At 45.5% G+C, this 25436-nt stretch overlaps 2 protein-coding genes across 2 annotated transcripts in view; one reads left to right on the top strand and one right to left on the bottom strand.

The window, feature by feature from the left end:
• Window positions 1-36: 36 nt before the first annotated feature.
• Window positions 37-15335, bottom strand: CNIH4 (cornichon family AMPA receptor auxiliary protein 4). Its single transcript, XM_038761166.1, has 5 exons — window positions 15073-15335; window positions 10196-10264; window positions 7368-7480; window positions 2325-2465; window positions 37-657 (listed from the first exon to the last, which is right to left on the bottom strand). Exons 1-5 carry the CDS (start codon window positions 15241-15243, stop codon window positions 630-632), a joined length of 522 nt encoding a protein of 173 aa, XP_038617094.1. The 5' UTR covers window positions 15244-15335; the 3' UTR covers window positions 37-629.
• A 185-nt stretch (window positions 15336-15520) lies between these two features.
• Window positions 15521-25436, top strand: part of NVL (nuclear VCP like) — a 60895-nt gene continuing 50979 nt past the window's right edge. The window contains exons 1-2 of the mRNA XM_038760844.1: window positions 15521-16040; window positions 20360-20571. Coding sequence (XP_038616772.1) covers window positions 15521-16040; window positions 20360-20571 — 732 coding nt within the window. The remainder of the gene's footprint in view (window positions 16041-20359; window positions 20572-25436) is intronic.

The raw sequence follows: 25436 nt of genomic DNA on the forward strand, positions 1-25436 counted from the left end.
GCTATGAGGAGCAGCTTTTAATAAAAACAACTCAACTCTCTTTGCTCAGTATTTATTTCACCCATCTCTACAACAAGAATTACATTTACCCACATTCAATTTTCACAGCCTCTTCAGTGAAAGGATAGTGGTTGAAACGTTACTTCTAAACCTTGTATAAAAAATGGTCGTCCTGAGTGTCTTACAGGAAGAGTATGTTTGGGGATCTGGCCATCTAGGCAAGACAACTTTCTCCATTCTGAGCCAACTAATGTGAAAGACGGCTCTTCCGTCCACACAGGGTGGGCAGCTCGGAGCCCAGAAGTGTGTCACTTGTTCTTCGTTTCCTTGGTGGGCGGTAATCCAGGGGCAGTGCTCAGCCTTCAAACATTCAGTGTTTTCAACAAACAGAAGAGCCTTGGTCAATGGCACTTACACTGGGCTGAGTCGGAAAACAAGAAGCAGAAATCTACAAAAACTCATGGTTTTTTAAATACTTTATGTGGTAAAAATACAGCAAAAATAGTCTTTTATTCAGAGAAAAAAATATACTGATTATTGGACAGTTTTCTAGGTGCGGTGTAAGTCGTCTCCGGCTTTTCGGATGTTCGCTGTAGTGTCACCTCCACGTGTGGTGTTTCCTTCTGGCTTCAGTCATTTATCAAAGCCAAAATCATACTGTAGGAAGAAAAGAATCATAGAGCTGTTTTGAGAAAAGAATCGGAGCTGCTACTCCTTACTCCCATGTACTTAGGGGAGTCTAACCTGTCCCGCCATCACCACCAACTCCACCCCAGCATGGATTGAGACATGGGGCCACTGGGCTCTGACCGGAGCAAGTCAGGCTGCAGCCCATCACTGCCAAGAGTGTCACGGCATGAACAGTGATGACGGCTTTTTGTTGCCTTCAGACTCGCAAGTCTCCATCTTAACATATACAATGACATGGGACTAAACAGCTAAGTGCCATCTTGTGTGCAAGAGGCAGTTTTTACCTCAGTGCTTAGTATTTGTTAAGTGCCAAGCACTGTTCTGTCATTACTATTACTTTGTGTTTCAGTGACAGTGGTAATTTGTGCCAGGTTCCTGTAAATTCAGGTTGCAGTTAAAAACCTAGGACTTTGATTTACCAAATTTTACTCTTGGTAGTCACCTTAATTTTCATGTTACCCTGAAGAGGCAAGCAACAGTAAGGCCCCTCCTACAGCGAGGGCTTTTTCATTTCTCCATTTTAGAGGACTTCAAGAGGAAAAAGACTAAGGCAGCCTACTCAACCCGCAGAATGAGGTTTTTAAAATTAAATAGATGAAACGGCACCAAAGCAAAGGGAACACTGGATTTACCAGACCCAGGGACTCCACAAATACTTGTAGCTATTTTTAAAGGTTGAGGTGACTCCGAATGAAGGATCAGTTTGAGAAAACAAGATTTGAACCCCTTAGGCACTTGACATTCACCCAACCTTCTGCTCCACAGCACTTGTGTACGTATCTGTATTTGAATGTGTCTTCCCCTCTAGACTTTAAGCATCTTGTGGGCGAAGAACATGTCTACCAACTCAGACTGTACTCTCCCAAGCGTTTAGTCCAGTATTTTACATACAGTAAGTGCTCAATAAATGAGTGATTGATGAAAGTGATTCTAAGAGCAAAGCAAGGAGCTCTCAGCCACAAGAAGCAGGGTAGCTCAGTGGAGAGAGCCCAGGCTTGGGAGTCAGAGGTCATGGGTTATAATCCCCGCTCTGCCACTTGTCAGCTGTGTGACTTTGGGCAAGTCACTTAACTTTGCTGTGCCTCAGTTAGCTCATCTGTAAAATGGGAATTAAGACTGTGAGCCCCATGTGGGACAACCTGATTACCTTGTATCCCCCCCAGCGCTTAGAACACTGCTTGGCACATAGTAAATTCTTAACAAATAATACCATCATCATTCATTCATTCAATCGTATTTATTGAGCGCTTACTATGTGCAGAGCACTGTACTAAGCGCTTGAGAAGTACAAGTTGGCAACATCTAGAGACGGGCCCCTACCCAACAGCGGGCTCACAGTCTAGAAGGGGGAGATGGACAACAGAACAAAACATATTAACAAAATAAAATAAACAGAATAGTCAATACATACAAATAAAATAAATACATAGGGTAATAAGCATCTACAAACATTGGCCAGAGCCCCAGCATCAATATAGCTGTAAAAAACTCTGTGCAGAGTAGTAGTGAAGCCCGGAGTAGCCAAAGAGCTCCAGAGGCTGGCTTTGATTAATTTCAGTGACTGGGTCAATAAGTCCATTAAAGGAGTTAGGTCAGGGCATCTAAGAGGATGCCAGTGGGATTTTTATACTCACCTGTAAAGATACATGAAGAAACAGAGCAAGTGAAAGCCAAGTTTGATCATGGCTTCTTTCATATGTGACTTCAGCTGCCCTCGGTTGTGGATCTCTGTAGGATCAAACACCCCCATATTCCCACTTGGCACCATAATGAACCTGGAAGATATAGGAGAAAAAAAGAAAGAGCAGGGGATAAGGGAAAATGTCAGAAATACTAGCCAAAAAAGGAACAATTTGAGAAGTACTGCAGAGATGGGGTGCAACGGACTATTTTTGACACAACCAATCACAGCAGGCTGACATTAAGACCCAAAATGGAACCAGAGTTTTTATTGGCTGAAAAGTGAAAGTAACAGCATATTTAATGTCAGAATTTCTTTCCTCCAGAGGATTTAATCTGAAGGCATTCTGTCCTCCTTTGAAATGATTTCATTGACCCCCCCCCATTATATTTCTGGAAACAATGAGCCCATTCTCTCCTACTAGCTCAAGCTTAGGACCGTTTAACGAACAACAGACAATTTCCCTATGTTTTCCCGAACATGCTCTTGAGGGACTGGCCAAGTAGATAAAATTGAGAATAGGAGAATGTGATTTGTCCAGACTCACAATGTTACTCTGATTGGGTATGAGCCTAGTGATCATGCTGACTTCAAAAGACGTGAAATAAGTGAGGGAAAACGAGGCTCACTTATGAGCAAAAATCACAAGAGAATACACAAATATATTCCGTTATCCTCTACCTCACGTAGTTAACCGGGTGTCGTGAAGAGAGGCTCTCTGGCCCACACTCCAGCATGTGCCTGACATGGGGGAAAAGTTGCTTATGGTAACTGCAGGACGTAAGTTTTAATTACATAGCTAAGTAGCCCAACAACTTTTACTGACCCGCAAATGCACCTAGGAGTTTGGATTCTTCATCTTTATCCTGTTCCATACTTACCAGCACATTACAAAATACGTGACCAATTAATTATATTATGTATGGTAATAATGTGGACTTCATGACATCTCCCCGAAGCTGAAGTCATTTTACAGCAGGGAACATGATTCTTGGGACGAATGGGAGTTAGACCTCACATTCCTGGTTATCAGCCTCCTGTTCAAATGCCACCCTTCCATTTTGGGCAGTTTAACAGTTCAAAGAAATTGAGTTTCTGGTCAACTTCTACCAGCAGAGGATAACCATGATATTAATGGTGGTATTTGTTAAGTGCACACTATATGTCAAGTACCGACCTAAGCATAAAAGTAAATAAAGAGCCTTGGTATTCTACAGCATCAACCACTACATGGTTTTGGCCTTATGCTGCCGTTAATTTTCATGGCCTCATTCACCCAGCCCCTGCCCCACAGTGTTGTTTTTTAAAAAAAATATTAGCTTGCCACAGGTTTGAGAATTTTAAAGCAGCAATTCCCGACGGGACTGTCCATGACAACTCAGCCTGCACACCCGTCGTCCCCACCCCACTAAACAGCTGCATGGCCTAATGGAAAAAGCAAGGGCCCCCAGGGTGTTAGAAGACCTGGATTCTAATTCTGCCACCATCACTTGTCAGCATGGGCAATTCACTTAACTTCTCTGTACGTCAGTTATCTCATCTGTAAAATGGACATTGAGATGGGGAGCCCCATCTGGGACAGGGACTGTGTCCATCCTGACTAGCTTGTATCTACCCCAGAGGTTAGTACAGTGCCTGGAACATAGTAAGCATTTAATTCCTAAAAAAAAAAATAGTTCTACATCAGACCAGTTTTGTCTCCTCTAGGGTACCCATGGGCAATTAAAAGGAGCGCCTAGTGTAACTACACCCATGGTAATGAGAAGCAGCGTGGCTCAGTGGAAAGAGTCAGAAGTCATGGGTTCAAATCCCGGCTCCACCACATGTCTGCTGTGTGACCTTGGGCAAGTCACTTAACTTCTCTGAGCCTCAGTGACAGCATCTGTAAAATGGGGATGAAGACACGTGGGACAACTTGATCACCTTGTACCCCCCGCCCAGCACTTAGAACAGTGCTCTGCACATAGTAAGTGCTTAATAAATGCCATCATTATTATTATTATTATTATTATTAATGCATTCTGGAATACATAACCTGGTGCACAAGGTAAAACTTTGCACTTCATCCCAAAATGCAACATGGTTAACACCCCATAACAGGGCTTTCTGTTAACAGTTCCTCCTTAAAGGACAAATAAGGCCTGCTCAATGTAGGCCCAGTTTTCAGAAGAGGAGTGCATTAAGTATGCAGACCAGTCAGTCAACTGTATTTAGAGTGCTTATTGTGTGCAGAGAAGCAGCGTGGCTCAGTGGAAAGAGGCCGGGCTTTGGAGTCAGAGGTCATGGGTTCAAATCCCGGCTCCGCCAATTGCCAGCTGTGTGACTTTGGGCAAGTCACTTCACTTCTCTGTGCCTCAATCTGTGAAATGGGGATTAAGACTGTGAGCCCCCTGTGGGATCATCATCAATCGTATTTATTGAGCCCTTACTATGTGCAGAGCACTGTACTAAGCGCTTGAATAACCTGATTACCTTGTAACCTCCCCAGCGCTTAGAACAGTGCTTTGCACATAGTAAGCGCTTAATAAATGCTATCATTATTATTATTAGTAGTAAGTGCTTGGGTGAGTCTGATATGCTCTGCACACAGTAAGCGCTCAATAAATACGATTGATTGATAAACAGACACAATCCCTGCCCACAACAAGCTTACAGTCTAAAGGAGGAACAACTGACTGGGGTTTTTTGGCAGCTCAACTCAGTCTCCCAGCTGGGTTTGCCACCTATTTGCTGACCTAATCCCTCCTCCAGTTCTAAAGGAGGCCTTTCAAAACAGCATTAACAAATATGTTGTTGCATACAAGGAAATACAATAAGTAAGGGCCAAGTAGAGAAGCAGCGAGGCTCAGCGGAAGGAGCCCGGGCTTTGGAGTCAGAGGTCATGGGTTCAAATCCCGGCCCCGCCACTTGTTAGCTGTGCGACTTTGGGCAAGTCGCTTCACTTCTCTGGGCCTCAGTTACCTCATCTGTAAAATGGGGATTAAGACTGTGAGCCCATCATCATTATTATTATTATTATTAAGTATTTGGGTCAATGTTCTGATTTTAACAAGAATGCAAGCTACTGTACCAGCAAAAAGCCAAGTTTCCTTTGAGGTTAACTTGGGTTATTTCGCAGAATCCTGTCCCAGCTTCCAACGTCCCTCCTCCCCACAAGCCAGTGCCTGTTGCTGGGAGACTCACCTATACGAGACCTAGCAGAACCTTCCTCCCTTCAAGGCCCTGCTGAGAGCTCACCTCCTCCAGGAGGCCTTCCCAAACTGAGCCCCTTCCTTCCTCTCCCCCTCGTCCCCCTCTCCATCCCCCCATCTTACCTCCTCCCCTTCCCCACAGCACCTGTATATATGTATATATGGTTGTACATATTTATTACTCTATTTATTTATTTATTTTACTTGTACATTTCTATCCTATTTATTTTATTTTGTTGGTATGTTTGGTTCTGTTCTCTGTCTCCCCCTTTTAGACTGTGAGCCCACTGCTGGGTAGGGACTGTCTCTATGTGTTGCCAATTTGTACTTCCCAAGTGCTTAGTACAGTGCTCTGCACATAGTAAGCGCTCAATAAATACGATTGATTGATTGATTGATTAGGGTGAGGCAGCACGCTGCAAGGGGCTTTGTTGTTTATCCACACTGGACCCAAACTGGGGACTGTCAAGTGAGTCAGACAGCCGTGGGTGTGAATTGTTTTTTCTTTTGTCTGCCCAAGTGAACCCACCTGAAGGTTGTGGGTGGGGGTCTACCACTACCTACCAGGAGCCTCCCCTCCCTCAATTTCTCCTCCTGTCGATTTCTATCTCAATTAGAAGAGTCAGACAGGGTTCTCTGGCTCCTCTTCAATCAATCAATCAATCGTATTTATTGAGCGCTTACTATGTGCAGAGCACTGTACTAATAAGCACTTGGGAAGTACAAATTGGCATCACATAGAGACAGTCCCTACCCAACAGTGGGCTCACAGTCTAAAAGGGGGAGACAGAGAACAGAACCAAACATACCAACAAAATAAAATAAGTAGGATAGAAATGTACAAGTAAAATAAATAAATGAATAAATAAATAGAGTAATAAATATGTACAACCATATATACATATATACAGGTCCTCTTGGCTCCAGTACTGATAGGCTAGCCTCCTGTAACCTCCCAAGCATTCTTTTCTTTGATCTTTTACCCACCCCACCCCCCAACTCCTGCTCTCCATAATTCCCATCAAAACCATGGAAAAATATGCTCAATATAATGATAAACAGTGAGGTAGGGGTGAGGGGTGTGACAGAGAGAGAGAGAGAGGAGACTATGAATCAGCTGGGTACCAGACACCAAAAGATCCCCCAAAACAGGCACTACCATAAAGAATGAGGCTTTTTTGTGCTTGGCTTCTTTACCCCAGAAATTTTTTTTTCAAGTTGGAAAAACAATGTTCCGGACTAGGCACAACTCTCAATCAATCGCTAGTATTTATTCAGAACCTACTGTGTGCACAGCCCTGAACTCAGCACTTGGGAAAGTACAACAGAATCAGGCCAGATTCCTTACCTCGTATCTTTCTGTTTGTAAACGCAGAGTTCTTGAAGCAACAAAAATGAATTTAAATATCAAAATTTTACTGGTTTTTACAATGGATCCCCAGAAAGCATGTTATAATGAACTCAATATTGTTGCTTTTTCTCATCCTTTATTTTTGATCTGTTCGGCTTCCCTCCTCGCACCCAGCAACCTTCCTTACCAGCCTCCTCAGCCTCTCAGAGTGCTGTTTTCTGCCACCCTGAACCCAAGTTTGACTTCAGACCAGACAGACGGGGTTAGCGGCATTTGCCTTCCCTCCCCGTTGCCAAGGCAGCCTCAACTGAGGTAGTATGACAGAGAAATGAGCGTGAGTTACGCAACAGTTCCTTAGCTGCACACGCCTATACATTTCACACTTCACAGATTATCCAGGATTTCTTTAGGTCAAAAATGGCCTTACCTGAAAAGGAAAAGGCACCTCACTTACCGATAGATGTTCCATGTTGCCACAGGCAAGTTGAGGAGGAAGATGAACCAGTGCAAGGAAATGAGCATCAACACGCTGACAGCAGTGTGGCCGATCAATTCTGGGACCACCCACTGCGAAGGAAGGTATTGGGGATGAGTCATTAGGTGGGCTACTTGGAGGAAAACCCTTGTAAAAAAACATATCTTAAGCTTCCATTTTACACACAAAAGAATTACAGCCTACTCAAGTTCAGGACTTTGCCCAAGAAAAAGCTAAGAGGTGGGAGGAGCTTCATACTCCTCTAGCCAAGTGCCCTCTAATATTTTATATCTTTTATATTACCTTTGGTTACTCCTGTTTCTTCTTTACTAATATGTCCATTGCCAACCCTCCCCACAACTTTATTCTTAAGATTGTGAACCCCTTGGGGGCCAGGGGCTGTGTCTTATTTTCCCCAGTGTTTATAATAGTGTTTTGCACACTGCAGGGACTTAATAAATACTATTACTACTTATAAAATACAGTATAGCCTAGGATAGTTTAACAAGACCAATGGGATTAATACTGTGAGCCTCACACGGGACATGGACTGTGTCCAACCTGTTTAGCTTGCATCTACCAGAGCGCATATTATAGTGCCTGTCATATAGTAAGCATTTATCAGATGCCATTAAAAAAAACAAACCAAGACCACACTCTTCCTCCTTTTTACCTTTCATTTGGAATGTCATTTCCTAGTTCAAATACAGAGACTACTGCGATTCAAACCTTAATCCATAAGGGAAATGCTTAAAAAAAAACCCAAAACAATTACCCCAAAATAGAAAGATGTATTCCTTATTTATACATAGCAAACTCTTATGTGTTTAAATACAAATTTCAGTTATCCAACATTTTACAGAAAAGATTTTCAGAGAGATCCATAACTGTATTCTGGACCTCACTCCGGGGTCAAATTGGTATCTCAGGCATCCACTCTTTCCCAGTAACTCCAGACTCAAAGCAGTTAGTGTGCTAATTTTCGGCCTTTCCTGCTTTGAGTCTAGTGCGATCAAAAAGGAGAGGGAATACTTATGTGTGATTTTTTATGAGACACGGCTAGGTCCAGGCTATCAATCTGACTGCACCCTAGGATCAGAAATGGGATCTACGCATTCCTTACCTCACTTCTCAGCCACCAAAACATTTCAAATTTCATTCCAGATAACTACGGTATTAGCAACCAAAAAGCATATGGAATCAGTGAGCAGCAGCACGGCCTAGTGATAAAGCTCGGCCCTGGGAGTCAGAAGGATCTGGGTTCTAATCCCAGCTCTGCCACTTGTCTGCTGTGTGACCTTTGGCATTTAAACTTCTCTGTGCCTCAGTTTCCTTTTCTATAAAATAAGGATTAAGACTACGAGCCCCATACGGGACTGGGACTGTGCCAGACCTGATTAGCTTGTATCTATTTCAGCACTTAGTACAGTGTCTGGCACACAGCATGCACTTAAAAAATACTATTTAAAAAAAAATAGTCAGTGTCTCCTGAGCTGGACACACTCAGTAACATCAAAGAGGAAAGCAGAACCAATTCTCCACAGTCACTCAGACAACATAGAGACCAAGTGAAAGAAACAGCAGAGGTGAGAGACAAAAAGAGACAGGTGAGGAGTCAAAAGGAATCCAGAAGAATAAAGCAATGCAGAGTAACTGAGTCAAATGGAAAGGCAGAGACACAGAGACAGACCCAAATAAAGTAATAATAATAATGATAATAATAATAATAATAGCATTTATTAAGTGCTTACTATATGCAAAGCACTGTTCTAAGCGCTGGGGAGGCTACAAGATTATCAGGTTGCCCCTCATGGGGCTTACAGTCTCAGTCCCCATTTTACAGGTAACTGAGGCACAGAGAAGTGAAGTGACTTGCCCAAAGTCACACAGCTGATAATTGGCGGAGCCGGGATTTGAACCCATGACCTCTGACTCCAAAGCCCGGGCTCCTTCCTACTGAACCACGCTGCTTCTCCAGTTAAAAAGGTCAGGATTTAGCTTGTTGGGTGGGGAAGAGAGGAGGATACGTTTGCAATAGTTAGGTTGGAGAGTGGGGCTGCACAAATTTACAAAACCAGGATTGTTGCTCAGTGGTTTCTATTAACGCACTGAATAAAACTAGTAGCCTAAAAGTATTACTACACCTTTAAAAATCTTTAAGTTTCTTACAAAACATCTAACATAGTTCCAGCGAATAACATAAGCATTCAAAGGCCCAAGATAATTAGTTCCATTTTTTCTACTTTAGACTCCCCACGTATTAAAAATAATGAGTAAATCAAGAGAAATTAAATCCAGCTGGTAAAGGCCAGTGCTAATATCCCAAAACTAATTAACTCCTGTTATTTTCAAAAATCTAACAATTTAGCTTTTAATTTGCTTTGCCTTCTCTACAAGCTGGGGGAAGTACAGTTTTCTAAGAATACTGAATCTTTTTCTGCGTTTTCCTTGTGGGTGTCACAGACCTAAAGGGACCTAAGAATGAAAAGCACTGTTGAAAACTGCCAAGCAAGGCTCCTTCGATGTAAGCACTTTGTTTCTCCATCTATCATGATCCCGGTGTCTACCTCTGACCACCAAAAATTTGTATTTTAAGCACCTCATCTCTGAAATTCTGGTTTCTGGCCAAAACAAATTCTGCCTTAAGACACGATCATAGCTAATGGTGAAGAAACAAAATATCCACCACTAAAAATAACACAATCAACCAGACGATGGATTAATTTTACCCCCCAAAAGGGATGTCCCCTAAACATTACATTCTGATTTGGATGCTGTAAAATGGGACGACGGGAGAAATGGCTTACCTTGTTTAATTTTGAGCAACAGGATCTCGCATTGATGTAGTCACATTCTAAATCAGACAGTGTAATTATCTGAAGACCAGGATGAGGAATATATTGGGTTTAAAATGAAATTATGGGAAGCAATTGGCGTAGCCAGCCTACTGGAAGACGGGCCTAGGGTTTAGGGTAATTGTCATTTCCATCTTTTATACACATATTACGACAACTTAAAAATCTCGCTGGTTTATTTCCTATTCCCTCTTTCCTGTATTCTCTTCGCAGATAATCCTCCCTTTACCCTCAGCCCTAAGTCCCGCAACCACAGGGAAATATGGAGTAACTGGAGTTGGAAAATTAGATTTTTGAAAAAAGCTTAACAAGAAAAGGAATTAGGATCTCTTCCTAATTTTATTAACACTTAATGAATCCACTACTCTCTTCCTAAGCCACATGTGCCTTAGCTTGGGGTCATTTTTGATACCCCTCTGTCATTTATTTTCCACATTCTGACTACTGCTAAGTCCTGCTGATTCTTCCTTTTCAATATTTCATCCTTTCCAACCTTAAAACCTCCCTCCCAGTACAATCCCGGGAAGTGCTCACCACTTCCCAGCTTCCTTACTGACCTCTTTGCCTGCTTCAAGTCTACCTTGCCAACAGCTGCACGGATCATCTTTCTAAAATTCTGACTGGAGCACATCACTCCCCTCTTCAAAAATTAAAAGCCGGTGCTGAATCAGACCGACAGCCCATGCAGCAAATGGTTCTGTCTACAATAATGGCAACAAGATGCTTGCGACTATTTAGGGATGTGCCATCTAACATCCCCGACTTTTCCCTCCAACATCTCTATTATGGACAAATAGTTCATGAACTTAATCACAGCCGCCTTCGCCCTCCTAATATTTTCAATCAGTGGTATTTGCTGCGTGTTTACAATATGCAGACCACTGTACTAAGCACCTGAGAGAGTAAAATAGAGTTGGGAAACATGAGAGGAAGGAAGGGGCTCAGTGTGGGAAGGCCTCCTGGAGGAGGTGAGCTCTCAGTAGGGCCTTGAAGGGAGGAAGAGAGCTAGCTTGGCGGCTGGGCAGAGGGATTGGGGGCATTCCAGGCCCGGGGGAGGACGTGGGCCGGGGGTCGATGGCGGGACTAAGCGCTTGGAAAGTACAATTGGCAACAGATAGAGACGGCCCCTACCCAACAACGGGCTCCGAAGGGCAAAGGGCGGCAACCGATCTCAAAGCCGGGAGCCGGCCCCACCTGGCCGGTCCGGGGGCTGTCGGGGAGCCCGGGCAAGTCAGGACAGGGGCTGGGCCCGGTGCCCGGGGAGGCCGGCTGGACGTCCGGGATGCCCGGCTCCCACCCAGAGGGCCGAGGAGGGGTCGGCTCCTATTCCGGAGAAGCAGAGTGGCTCCATGGAAAGAGCATGGACTTTGGGCCCTTCAAGGCCCTACTGAGAGCTCACCTCCTCCAGGAGGCCTTCCCAGACTGAGCCCCTTCCTTCCTCTCTCCCTCTCCATCCCCCCCATCTTACCTCCTTCCCTTCCCTGCAGCACCTGTATACACGTATATATGTCTGTACATATTTATTACTCTTTATTCATTTTACTTGTACATATCTATTCTATTTATTTTATTTTGTTTGTATGTTTGGTTTTGTTCTCTGTCTCCCCCTTTTAGACTGTGAGCCCACTGTTGGGAGGAACTGTCTCTATATGTTGCCAACTTGTACTTCCCAAGCGCTTAGTACAGTGCTCTGCACACAGTAAGCGCTCAATAAATACGATTGATTGATTGGTGAGCCCCCTCCTACCTCTCCCCCTCCTCATCCCCCCGCCTTACCTCCTTCCCTTCCCCACAGCACCTGTATACATGTTTGTACATATTTATTACTCTATTTTACTTGTACATATTTACTATTCTATTTATATTATTTTGTTAACATGTTTTGTTGTCTGTCTCCCCCTTCTAGACTGTGAGCCTGCTGTTGGGTAGAGACCGTCTCTCTATGTTGCCAGCTTGTACTTCCCAAGCGCTTAGTACAGTGCTCTGCACACAGTAAGCACTCAATAAATACAATTGATGATGATGATGATGATGATTATTATCCTGGCTCCGCCAATTGTCAGCTGTGTGACTTTGGGCAAGTCACTTCACTTCTCTATGCCTCAGTGACCTCATCTGGAAAATGGGGATGAAGACTGTGAGCCCCCCGTGGGACACCCTGATCCCCTTGTAACCTCCCCAGCGCTTAGAACAGTGCTTTGCACATAGTAGGCGCTTAATAAATACCATCATCATTATTATTATTATCCCGGCTCCACCAATTGTCAGCTGTGTGACTCTGGGCAAGTCACTTCACTTCTCTGCGCCTCAGTGACCTCATCTGGAAAATGGGGATGAAGACTGTGAGCCCCAGGTGGGAAAACCTGATCACCTGATCACGGGAAGCAGCGTGGCTCAGTGGAAAGAGCCTGGGCTTTGGAGTCGGAGGTCATGGGTTCAAATCCCAGCTCCCCCACTTGTCAGCTGGGTGACTTTGGGCAAGTCACTTCACACCTCATCTGTAGAATGGGAATTAAGACTGTGTGCCCCCCATGGGACAACCTGATCACCTTGTAACCTGAACAGTGCTTTGCACACAGTAAGTGCTTAATAAATGCCATCATCATTATTATTACAGAGAAGCAGCGTGGCTCATTGGAAAGAGCCCGGGCTTTGGAGTCAGAGGTCATGGGTTCAAATCCCAGCTCTGCCAACTGTCAGCTGTGTGACTTTGGGCAAGTCCCTTCACTTCTCTGGGCCTCAGTGACCTCATCTGTAAAATGGGGATTAAGATTGTGAATCCCAAGTGGGACAACCTGATCACCCTGTATCCTCCCCAGCGCTTAGAACAGTGCTTTGCACATAGTAAGCACTAAACAAATGCCATTATTATTATTCTCTGCGTGCCTCAGTTCCCCCATCTGTAAAATGGGGATGAAGACTGTGAGCCTCCCGTGGGACAACCCGATCGCCTTGTCACCTCCCCAGCGCTTAGAACGGTGCTTTGCACATAGTAAGCGCTTAATAAATGCCATCGTTATTATTATTACTATCATCCCGGCTCCGCCAATTGTCAGCTGTGTGACTTTGGGCAAGTCACTTCACTTCTCTGCGTCTCAGTGACCTCACCTGGAAAATGGGGATGAAGACTGTGAGCCCTATGTGGGAAAACCTGATCACGGGAAGCAGCGTGGCTCAGTGGAAGGAGCCGGGGCTTTGGAGTCAGGGGTCATGGGTTCAAATCCCAACTCCCCCACTTGTCAGCTGGGTGACTTTGGGCAAGTCACTTCACTTCGCGCCTCAGTTCCCCCATCTGTAAAATGGGGATGAAGCCTGTGAACCTCCCGTGGGACAACCTCACCGGGCCTCGTTCTCGCCTGTCCCGCCATCGACCCCCGGCCCACGTCCTCCCCCGGGCCTGGAATGCCCCCAACCCTTCTGCCCATCCGCCAAGCTCGCTCTCTTCCTCCCTTCAAGGCCCTACTGAGAGCTCACCTCCTCCAGGAGGCCTCCCCAGACTGAGCCCCTTCCTTCCTCTCCATCCCCCCCATCTTACCTCCTTCCCTTCCCCACAGCACCTGCATATATGTATATCTGTTTGTACATTTTTTTACTCTATTTATTTATTTATTTTACTTGTACCTATCTATTCTATTTATTTTATTTTGTTAGTCTGTTTGGTTTTGTTCCCTGTCTCCCCCTTCTAGACTGTGAGCCCACTGTTGGGTAGGGACTGTCTCTATATGTTGCCAACCTGTACTTCCCACGCGCTTAGTCCAGTGCTCTGCACACAGTAAGCACTCAATAAATACGATTGATGATGATGACTCCCAGGCCCGTACCCCAACCCTATGCAGCAGACAAATGGCAGCAAACTTTGTGACTCCCAGGTCCATGCCCCATCCCTATGCAGCAGAAACCTTGTGACTACCTCTTAGACTGTGAGCCCACTGTTGGGTAGGGACTGTCTCTATATGTTGCCAACCTGTACTTCCCAAGCGCTTAGTCCAGTGCTCTGCACACAGTAAGCGCTCAATAAATTCGACTGATGATGATGACTCCCAGGCCCGTGCCCCAACCCTATGCAGCAGACAAATGGCAGCAAACTTTGTGACTCCCAGGTCCATGCCCCATCCCTATGCAGCAGAAACCTTGTGACTACCTCTTAGACTGTGAGCCCACTGTTGGGTAGGGACTGTCTCTCTATGTTGCCAACTTGTACTTCCCAAGCGCTTAGTCCAGTGCTCTGCACACAGTAAGCGCTCAATAAACACGACTGATGATGATGACTCCCAGGCCCGTGCCCCAACCCTATGCAGCAGACAAATGGCAGCAAACCTTGTGACTCCCAGGCCCATGCCCCGTCCCTATGCAGCAGAAACCTTGTGACTACCTTTTAGACTGTGAGCCCACTGTTGGGTACGGCCTGTCTCTATATGTTGCCAACTTGCACTTCCCAAGCGCTTAGTCCAGTGCTCTGCACACAGTAAGCGCTCAATAAATACGATTGATGATGATGCTTTGCACATAGTAAGCGCTTAATAAATGCTATCATTATTACCTTGTAACCTCCCCAGCGCTTACAGTGCTTTGCACATAGTAAGCGCTTAATAAATGCCAGTGTTATTATTATTCTAGTCGACGCTTAACCAATCCCGTCACTTTTCCTCAGCGGGTGCTCGCCACGGCCTGTGGGGCCGGAGGGAGGAGGGGGCGGCCATCGGCGGGGGCTTCCCGCCCTCGGCCCCACACGCCCACGGCCGGACCGGAGCCCTTCCTCCTCCTCCTCCTCCTCCTCCTCCTCCTCCCCCCCGCCGCGGCCTCGCCCCCCTCGCCGAAGGGAAGGATACGAAGTACACGGACAGGAAGATGAGGGCGCAGCAATCCAGCAGGGAGAAGATGAACACCACCGCCTCCATCCTTCCCCCCTTAATCCGCCTCCTTCCGCCCGCCTGGAGCGCCCTTTCCCGGTGCATGACGGGAGTTGTAGTCTCCTTCAGGCCAGCCCGCAGCGCCCCCATTCGCGGCTCCTCCGAAGCGGGTCATCCTGGGAGTTGTAGTTCGATCCCTCAGTCGCGAACACCACCGCCCCCCATTCGCGGCTCCTCGGAAGCGGGGCATCCTGGGAGTTGTAGTTCGTTCCCTCAGTCGCGAACACCACCGCCCCATTCGCGGCTTCTTGGAAGCGGTGCATCCTGGGAATTATAGTTCGCTCCCTCAGTCGCGAGCACCACCGCCTCCATCCTTCTCCCCTTAATCCTCCTAGTTCCGCCCGCCTGGAGCGCCCGTTCCCGGTGCATGACGGGAGCTGTAGTCTCCTTCAGGCCTGCCCGCAGCGCCCCATTCGCGGCTCCTCCGAAGCGGTGCATCCTGGGAGTTGTAGTTCCTTCCCGCAGTCACGAACACCACCGCCCCATTCGCGGCTCCTTGGAAGCGGTGCATCCTGGGAGTTGTAGTTCGTTCCCTCAGTCACGGACACCACCGCCTCCATCCTTCTCCCCCTTAATCCTCCTACTTCCGCCCGCCTGGAGCGCCCTTTCCCGGTGCATGACGGGACTTGTAGTCTCCTTCCGGCCTGCCTCCACCGCCCCGTTCGCGGCTCCTCGGAAGCGGTGCATCCTGGGAATTATAGTTCGCTCCCTCAGTCACGAACACCACCGCCACCATCCTTCTCCTCTTAATCCTCCTACTTCCGCCCGCCGCCGACTCGCCCGCCTAGAGCTCCCGTTCCCGGTGCATGACGGGACTTGTAGTCTCCTTCCGACCTGCCTCCAACGCCCCATTCGCGGCTCCTCGGAAGCGGTGCATCCTGGGAATTGTAGTTCGTTCCCTCAGTCAATCAATCGCCTGTATTCAATCAATCGTATTTATTGAGCGCTTACTGTGTGCAGAGCACTGGACTAAGCGCTTGGGAAGTCCAAGTTGGCAACATGTAGAGACGGTCCCTACCCAACGGTGGGCTCACAGTCTAAAAGGGGGAGACAGAGAACAAAACCAAACATACTAACAAATTAAAATACATAGAATAGATATGTACAAGTAAAATAAATGAATAAATAAATAGAGTAATAAATATGTACAGGCATATATACATATATATACCTCTCCCCCTTTTAGACTGTGAGCCCACTGTTGGGTAGGGACCGTCTCGATATGTTGCCAACTTGTACTTCCCAAGCGCTTAGTCCAGTGCTCTGCACACAGTAAGCGCTCAATAAATACGATTGATTGATTGCTTGACTGATTGATATACAGGTGCTGTGGGGAAGAGAAGGAGGTAAGATTGGGGGATGTTACTACAAACTTTGTCCTTGTTCTTCCTTTCTTCCTCATTATGACATAATTGTTGTTGCCAACTTATACTTCCCAAGCGCTTCGTCCAGTGCTCTGCACCCAGTAAGCGCTCAATAAATACGATTGAATGAATGTTATTACAAAATTTGTCTTTGTTCTTCCTTTCTTCCTCATTATGACATAATTGTTGTTGCCAACTTGTACTTCCCAAGCGCTTAGTCCAGTGCTCTGCACCCAGTAAGCGCTCAATAAATACGATTGAATGAATGAATGTTACTACAAACTTTGTCTCTGTTCTTCCTCCTTTTCTTCCTCATTATAATGACATAATTCTTGTTGCCAACTTGGACTTCCCAAGCGCTTCGTCCAGTGCTCTGCACCCAGTAAGCACTCAATAAATACGATTGAATGAATGAATGTTACTACAAACTTTGTCTCTGTTCTTCCTCCTTTTCTTCCTCATTATAATGACATAATTGTTGTTGCCAACTTGGACTTCCCAAGCGCTTCGTCCAGTGCTCTGCACCCAGTAAGCGCTCAATAAATACGATTGAATGAATGAATGTTACTACAAACTTTGTCTTTGTTCTTCCTCCTTTTCTTCCTCATTATAACATAATTGTTGCTGCCAACTTGGACTTCCCAAGCGCTTCGTCCAGTGCTCTGCACCCAGGAAGCGCTCAATAAATACGATTGATTGATTGATTGATATACAGGTGCTGTGGCGAAGGGAAGGAGGTAAGATGGTGGTATGTTACTACAAACTTTGTCTTTGTTCTTCCTCCTTTTCTTCCTCATTATAACATAATTGTTGCTGCCAACTTGGACTTCCCAAGCGTTTCGTCCAGTGCTCTGCACCCAGGAAGCGCTCAATAAATACGATTGATTGATTGATTGATATACAGGTGCTGTGGCGAAGGGAAGGAGGTAAGATGGGGGGATGTTACTACAAACTTTGTCTTTGTTCTTCCTCCTTTTCTTCCTCATTATAACATAATTGTTGCTGCCAACTTGGACTTCCCAAGCGCTTCGTCCAGTGCTCTGCACCCAGGAAGCGCTCAATAAATACGATTGATTGATTGATTGATATACAGGTGCTGTGGCGAAGGGAAGGAGGTAAGATGGGGGGGATGTTACTACAAACTTTGTCTTTGTTCTTCCTCCTTTTCTTCCTCATTATAACATAATTGTTGCTGCCAACTTGGACTTCCCAAGCGCTTCGTCCAGTGCTCTGCACCCAGGAAGCGCTCAATAAATACGATTGATTGATTGATTGATATACAGGTGCTGTGGCGAAGGGAAGGAGGTAAGATGGGGGGATGTTACTACAAACTTTGTCTTTGTTCTTCCTCCTTTTCTTCTTCATTATAATGACATAATTGTTGTTGCCAACTTGGACTTCCCAAGCGCTTCGTCCAGTGCTCTGCACCCAGGAAGCGCTCAATAAATACGATTGATTGATTGATTGATATACAGGTGCTGTGGCGAAGGGAAGGAGGTAAGATGGGGGGATGTTACTACAAACTTTGTCTTTGTTCTTCCTCCTTTTCTTCTTCATTATAATGACATAATTGTTGTTGCCAACTTGGACTTCCCAAGCGCTTCGTCCAGTGCTCTGCACCCAGTAAGCGCTCAATAAATACGATTGAATGAATGAATGTTACTACAAACTTTGTCTCTGTTCTTCCTCCTTTTCTTCCTCATTATAATGACATAATTCTTGTTGCCAACTTGGACTTCCCAAGCGCTTCGTCCAGTGCTCTGCACCCAGTAAGCGCTCAATAAATACGATTGAATGAATGAATGTTACTACAAACTTTGTCTCTGTTCTTCCTCCTTTTCTTCCTCATTATAATGACATAATTGTTGTTGCCAACTTGGACTTCCCAAGCGCTTCGTCCAGTGCTCTGCACCCAGTAAGCGCTCAATAAATACGATTGAATGAATGAATGTTACTACAAACTTTGTCTTTGTTCTTCCTCCTTTTCTTCCTCATTATAACATAATTGTTGCTGCCAACTTGGACTTCCCAAGCGCTTCGTCCAGTGCTCTGCACCCAGTAAGCGCTCAATAAATACGATTGATTGATTGATTGATATACAGGTGCTGTGGCGAAGGGAAGGAGGTAAGATGGGGGGATGTTACTACAAACTTTGTCTTTGTTCTTCCTCCTTTTCTTCTTCATTATAATGACATAATTGTTGTTGCCAACTTGGACTTCCCAAGCGCTTCGTCCAGTGCTCTGCACCCAGTAAGCGCTCAATAAATACGATTGAATGAATGTTACTACAAAATTTGTCTTTGTTCTTCCTTTCTTCCTCATTATGACATAGTTGTTGTTGCCAACTTATACTTCCCAAGCGCTTCGTCCAGTGCTCTGCACCCAGTAAGCGCTCAATAAATACGATTGAATGAATGACTGTTACTACAAACTTTGTCTTTGTCCTTCCTTTCTTCCTCATTATAATGACATAATTGTTGTTGCCAACTTGGACTTCCCAAGCGCTTCGTCCAGTGCTCTGCACCCAGTAAGCGCTCAATAAATACAATTGAATGAATGAATGTTACTACAAACTTTGTCTCTGTTCTTCCTCCTTTTCTTCCTCATTATAATGACATAATTGTTGTTGCCAACTTGGACTTCCCAAGCGCTTCGTCCAGTGCTCTGCACCCAGTAAGCGCTCAATAAATACGATTGAATGAATGAATGTTACTACAAACTTTGTCTTTGTTCTTCCTCCTTTTCTTCCTCATTATAATGACATAATTGTTGTTGCCAACTTGGACTTCCCAAGCGCTTCGTCCAGTGCTCTGCACCCAGTAAGCGCTCAATAAATACGATTGAATGAATGAATGTTACTACAAACTTTGTCTTTGTTCTTCCTCCTTTTCTTCCTCATTATAACATAATTGTTGCTGCCAACTTGGACTTCCCAAGCGCTTCGTCCAGTGCTCTGCACCCAGTAAGCGCTCAATAAATACGATTGATTGATTGATTGATATACAGGTGCTGTGGCGAAGGGAAGGAGGTAAGATGGGGGGGATGTTACTACAAACTTTGTCTTTGTTCTTCCTCCTTTTCTTCTTCATTATAATGACAAAATTGTTGTTGCCAACTTGGACTTCCCAAGCGCTTCGTCCAGTGCTCTGCACCCAGTAAGCACTCAATAAATACGATTGAATGAATGTTACTACAAAATTTGTCTTTGTTCTTCCTTTCTTCCTCATTATGACATAGTTGTTGTTGCCAACTTATACTTCCCAAGCGCTTCGTCCAGTGCTCTGCACCCAGTAAGCGCTCAATAAATACGATTGAATGAATGACTGTTACTACAAACTTTGTCTTTGTCCTTCCTTTCTTCCTCATTATAATGACATAATTGTTGTTGCCAACTTGGACTTCCCAAGCGCTTCGTCCAGTGCTCTGCACCCAGTAAGCGCTCAATAAATACGATTGAATGAATGAATGTTACTACAAAATTTGTCTCTGTTCTTCCTCCTTTTCTTCCTCATTATAATGACATAATTGTTGTTGCCAACTTGGACTTCCCAAGCGCTTAGTCCGGTGCTCTGCACCCAGTAAGCGCTCAATAAATACGATTGAATGAATGAATGTTACTACAAACTCTGTCTTTGTTCTTCCTCCTTTTCTTCCTCATTATAATGACATAATTGTTGTTGCCAACTTATACTTCCCAAGCGCTTAGCACAGTGCTCTGCACCCAGTAAGCGCTCAATAAATACGACTGAATGAATGAATGTGTGGAAGCCTGACTCGGGGCCGGAACAAAGTGAGGGGAAAAGAGGCAGCGGTGACAAGGTTTGGCTTGGGGGCGGGCCAAGGGCAGTTCTCGCGAGAGTTTGGAGTCACGTGGTGGCGGCGGCGGCCGCGGCGACGACGGGGCTCGGCTCGGGGGCGGGCCAAGGCCAGTTCTCGCGAGAGTTTGGGGGTCACGTGGCCGCGGCGGTTGAGGCGGCGCTTTGGTCGTCGACTGGAAGTGATGGCGCGGCCCGGCGGCCTCGTGGACCGAAAGCTGAAGCATCGGATCGTCCAGGTGGGTTAATAATGACGGTATTTATTAAGCGCCTACTAGGTGCCACCCACTGTACTAAGCGCTGGAGCAAACTGGCTTGGACCCAGGCCCACATGGGGCTCGCAGTCTCCATCCCCATTTTCCAGATGAGGGAACTGAGGCAGATGAGGGGATATATATATATATATGTATATATGTCTCCCCCTTTTGGAATGTGAGCCCATCTGTATATCACCTATATAAGTATATCACCTGTATATATGTTTGTACATGTATGTGTGTTCCCTCATCTGCCTCAGTTCCCTCATCTGGAAAATATATATATATTTTTTCCAGATGAGGGAACTGAGGCAGATGAGGGAATATATATATATATATATCTCTGTCTCCCCCTTTTAGACTGTGAGCCCACCTGTATATATGTATATCACCTGTATATATGTATATATGTCACCTGTATGTATGTATATACGTCACCTGTATATATGTATATATGTCACCTGTATATATGTTTGTACGTATATGTATATTCCCTCATCCGCCTCAGTTCCCTCATCTGGAAAATATATATATATTTTCCAGATGAGGAAACTGAGGCGGATGAGGGAATATATATATATACATTTATATATATATATAATATGTATATATCTGTCTCCCCCTTTCAGACTGTGAGCCCACCTGTATATATGTATATCACCTGTATATATGTATATATGTCACCTGTATGTATGTATATACGTCACCTGTATATATGTATATATGTCACCTGTATATATGTATATATGTTTGTACATATATGTATATTCCCTCATCTGCCTCAGTTCCCTCATCTGGAAAATATATATATATATATTTTCCAGATGAGGGAACTGAGGCAGATGAGGGAATATATATATATATATATATACATTTATATATATATATATATAATATGTATATATGTCTCCCCCTTTTAGACTGTGAGCCCACCTGTATATATGAATATCACCTGTATATATGGATGTCACCTGTATATATGTATCTGTGTTTGTACATATATATGTATTCCCTCATCTGCCTCAGTTCCCTCATCTGGAACATATATATATATATATATATATATATATATATATAAAATGGCATTTATTAAGCGCTTTCTATGTGCAAAGCACTGTTCTAAGCGCTGTGGAGGATACAAGGTGATCAGGTTGTCCCACGTGGGACTCACAATCAATCAATCAGTCGTATTTATTGAGGGCTTACTGTGTGCAGAGCACTGGACTAAGCGCTTGGGAAGTACAAGTCGGCAACATCTAGAGACAGTCCCTACCCAACAGTGGGCTCACAGTCTTAATTCAGTCAATCGTATTGAATGCTTACTGTGTGCAGAGCACTGTACTAAGCGCTTGGGAAGTACAGGTTGGCAACATCTAGAGACAGTCCCTACCCAACAGTGGGCTCACAGTCTAAAAGGAGACAGACAACAAAACCAAACATACTAACAAAATAAAATAAATAGAATAGATATGTACAAGTAAAATAAATAGAGTAATAAATATGTACAAACATATATACAGGTGATATACATATATACAGGTAAAATTCCCATTTTACAGGTGAGGTAACTGAGGCCCAGAGAAGTGAAGCGACTTGCCCAAAGTCACACGGCTGACAAGTGGCAGAGCCGGGATTTGAACCCTTGACCTCCAACTCCAAAGCCCGGGCTCTTTCCACTGAACCACGCTGCTTCTCTAAGGGAACTGAGGCAGATGAGGGAACTGAGGCACGGAGAAGTGACGTAATAAGAATAATGATGGTGTTTGTTGATAGTAATAATAATAATAATGATGGCATTTATTAAGCGCTTACTATATGCTAAGCACTGTTCTAAGCGCTGGGGGGTGAATACAAGGTGATCAGGTTGCCCCACGTGGGGCGCACAGTCTTAATTCCCATTTTACAGGTGGGGGAACTGAGGCCCAGAGAAGTGAAGTGACTTGCCCAAAGTCACACGGCTGACAACTGGCAGACCCGGGATTTGAACCCTTGACCTCTGACTCCAAAGCCCGGGCTCTTTCCAATCAATCAATCAATCAATCGTATTGAGCGCTTACTATGTGCAGAGCACTGTACTAAGCGCTTCGGAAGTACAAGTTGGCAACATATAGAGACAGTCCCTACCCAACAGTGGGCTCACAGTCTAAAAGGGGGAGACTGAAGCAGATGAGGGAACTGAGGCACGGAGGAGTGACGTAATGAGAATAATGATGGTGTTTGTTGATATTAATAATGGTGACATTTATTAAGCGTTTACTACGTGCAAAACACTGTTCTAAGCGCTGGGGAGGTTACAAGGTGATCAGACTCTAGACTGTGAGCCCGCTGTTGGGTAGGGACCGTCTCTATATGTTGCCAACTTGTACTTCCCAAGCGCTTAGTACAGTGCTCTGCACACAGTATATACAGGACAGTCCCTGTCCCACGTGGGGCTTAAAATTCATTCATTCATTCAGTCGTATTTACTGAGCGCTTACTGTGTGCAGAGCACTGTACTAAGCACTTGGGAAGTACAAGTTGGCAACATATAGAGACCGTCCTTACCCAACAGCGGGCTAACAGTCTAGAAGGAGGAGACAGACCGCAAAACATATAAACCGAATAAAATAAATAGAATAAACATGTACAAGTAAAATAAATAAATACATAGAGTAATAATAAATAAATACATAGAGTAATAAATACATAGAGTAATATCATCATCATCATCGTATTTATTGAGCGCTTACTGTGTGCAGAGCACTGTACTAAGTGCTTGGGAAATACAAATTGGCAACGTAATTTGAGGATTAAGACAGTGAACCCTACATGAGACAGGGACTGTGTCCAACCTGATTAGCTTGGATCTACCCCAGTGCTTAGAACAGTGCCTGGCACATAGTAAGCACTTAACAAATACTATTATTATTATTATCTAGCCGGGGTTCATTCATTCAGTCGTATTTATTGAGCACTTACTGTGTGCAGGGCACTGTTGAAAGGTGATGTCTTTTTAAGGCAAACTGAGAGGGCGACGGGAATCTTGCCATCCCGAGGCTTGGCAGAAAGGCTTGCCCTCTCCCCACCATCCAGGTATTGGTTGTCTGTGGGAAAGGGCATGGAGCCAAGGCAGAGAAGTATCCCAGCTCCGCCACATATCTGCTGTGTGGCCTTGGGCAAGTCACTTCACTTCTCTGAGCCTCAGTTCCCTCATCTGTCAAATGGGGATTAAGACCGTGATCCCCACGTGGGACGACCTGATCACCTTGTATCCCCCCCAGTGCTTAGAACAGTGCTTTGCACATAGTAGGCGCTTAATAAATGCCATCATCGTTATTATTATTATTATGTACTCTGCCAATTTATGCATTCCCCTGCTTAGTGATTCCAGGGCGTGCATTCCCCTGCCTAGTGATACCAGCAGGAGGCACGAAGGGCAAACTTATTTTTTGCCCTTAGGTGATTCTGCCATGCTCGCAATGCCACCTACATAAGGAGAGTACTTCATAGGAGTTGTCGTATTTGTTACGTGCTTAAACTGTGCCAGGCACTGTAATAATAATAATAATAATGGTATTTGTTAAGCGCTTACTATGTGCAAAGCACCGTTCTAAGCGCTGGGGAGGTTACAAGGTGATCAGGTTGTCCCACGGGGGGGGCTCACAGTTTTAATCCCCACTCTACAGCTGAGGCAGCTGAGGCCCAGAGAAGTTAAGTGACTTGCCCAAAGTCACACAGCTGACAGTTGGCGGAGCTGGGATTTGAACCCATGATCTCTGACTCCAAAGCCCGTGCTCTTTCCACCGAGCCACGCCGCTTCTCGTACTAAGTGCTGGGGTAGATACAGGGTAATTGGGTGAGATGCAGTCCCTGTTCCACATGGGGATCCCAGGCTTAATCCCAAAATTTTACAGATGAGGTAACGAGGCACAGAGAAGTGAAGTGACTAACCCAAGATCACACAGCAGGCAAGAAGTGGAGCCAGGATTAGAATTCAGGTCCTTCTTACTCACTCCCAGGCCTGTGCTCTATCCACTAGGCAACATTGCTTCCCTCTTCACTCTCCGGTCATTCATTCTCAGTCTCTTTTGCAGGCTCCTCGTCCCCCTCCCATCCCCTTACTGTGGGGGTTCCCCAAGGTTCAGTGCTTGGTCCCCTTCTGTTCTCGATCTACACTCACTCCCTTGGTGACCTCATTCGCTCCCACGGCTTCAACTATCATCTCTACGCTGATGACACCCAGATCTACATCTCAAGCCCTGCTCTCTCCCCCTCTTTCCAGGCTCGCATCTCCTCGTGCCCTCAGGACATCTCCAGCTGGATGTCTGCCCGCCACCTAAAACTCAACATGTCCAAGACTGAACTCCTTGTCTTCCCTCCCAAACCCTGCCCTCTCCCTGACTTTCCCATCTCTGTTGACGGCACTACCATCCTTCCCGTCTCACAAGCCCGCAACCTTGGTGTCATCCTCGACTCCGCTCTCTCATTCACCCCTCACATCCGAGCCGTCACCAAAACCTGCCGGTCTCAGCTCCGCAACATTGCCAAGATCCGCCCTTTCCTCTCCATCCGAACCGCTACCCTGCTCGTTCAAGCTCTCATCCTATCCCGTCTGGACTACTGCATCAGCCTTCTCTCTGATCTCCCATCCTCGTGTCTCTCCCCACCTCAATCCATACTTCATGCCGCTGCCCGGATTGTCTTTGTCCAGAAACGCTCTGGGCATGTTACTCCCCTCCTCAAAAGTCTCCAGTGGCTACCAGTCAATCTGCACATCAGGCAGAAACTCTGCACCCTGGGCTTCCAGGCTCTCCATCCCCTCGCCCCCTCCCACCTCCCCTCCCTTCTGTCCTTCTCCAGCCCAGCCC

This window comes from Tachyglossus aculeatus, chromosome 19 (genome assembly GCF_015852505.1).
Source record: "Tachyglossus aculeatus isolate mTacAcu1 chromosome 19, mTacAcu1.pri, whole genome shotgun sequence".
NCBI classification, from domain to species: Eukaryota; Metazoa; Chordata; class Mammalia; order Monotremata; family Tachyglossidae; genus Tachyglossus; species Tachyglossus aculeatus.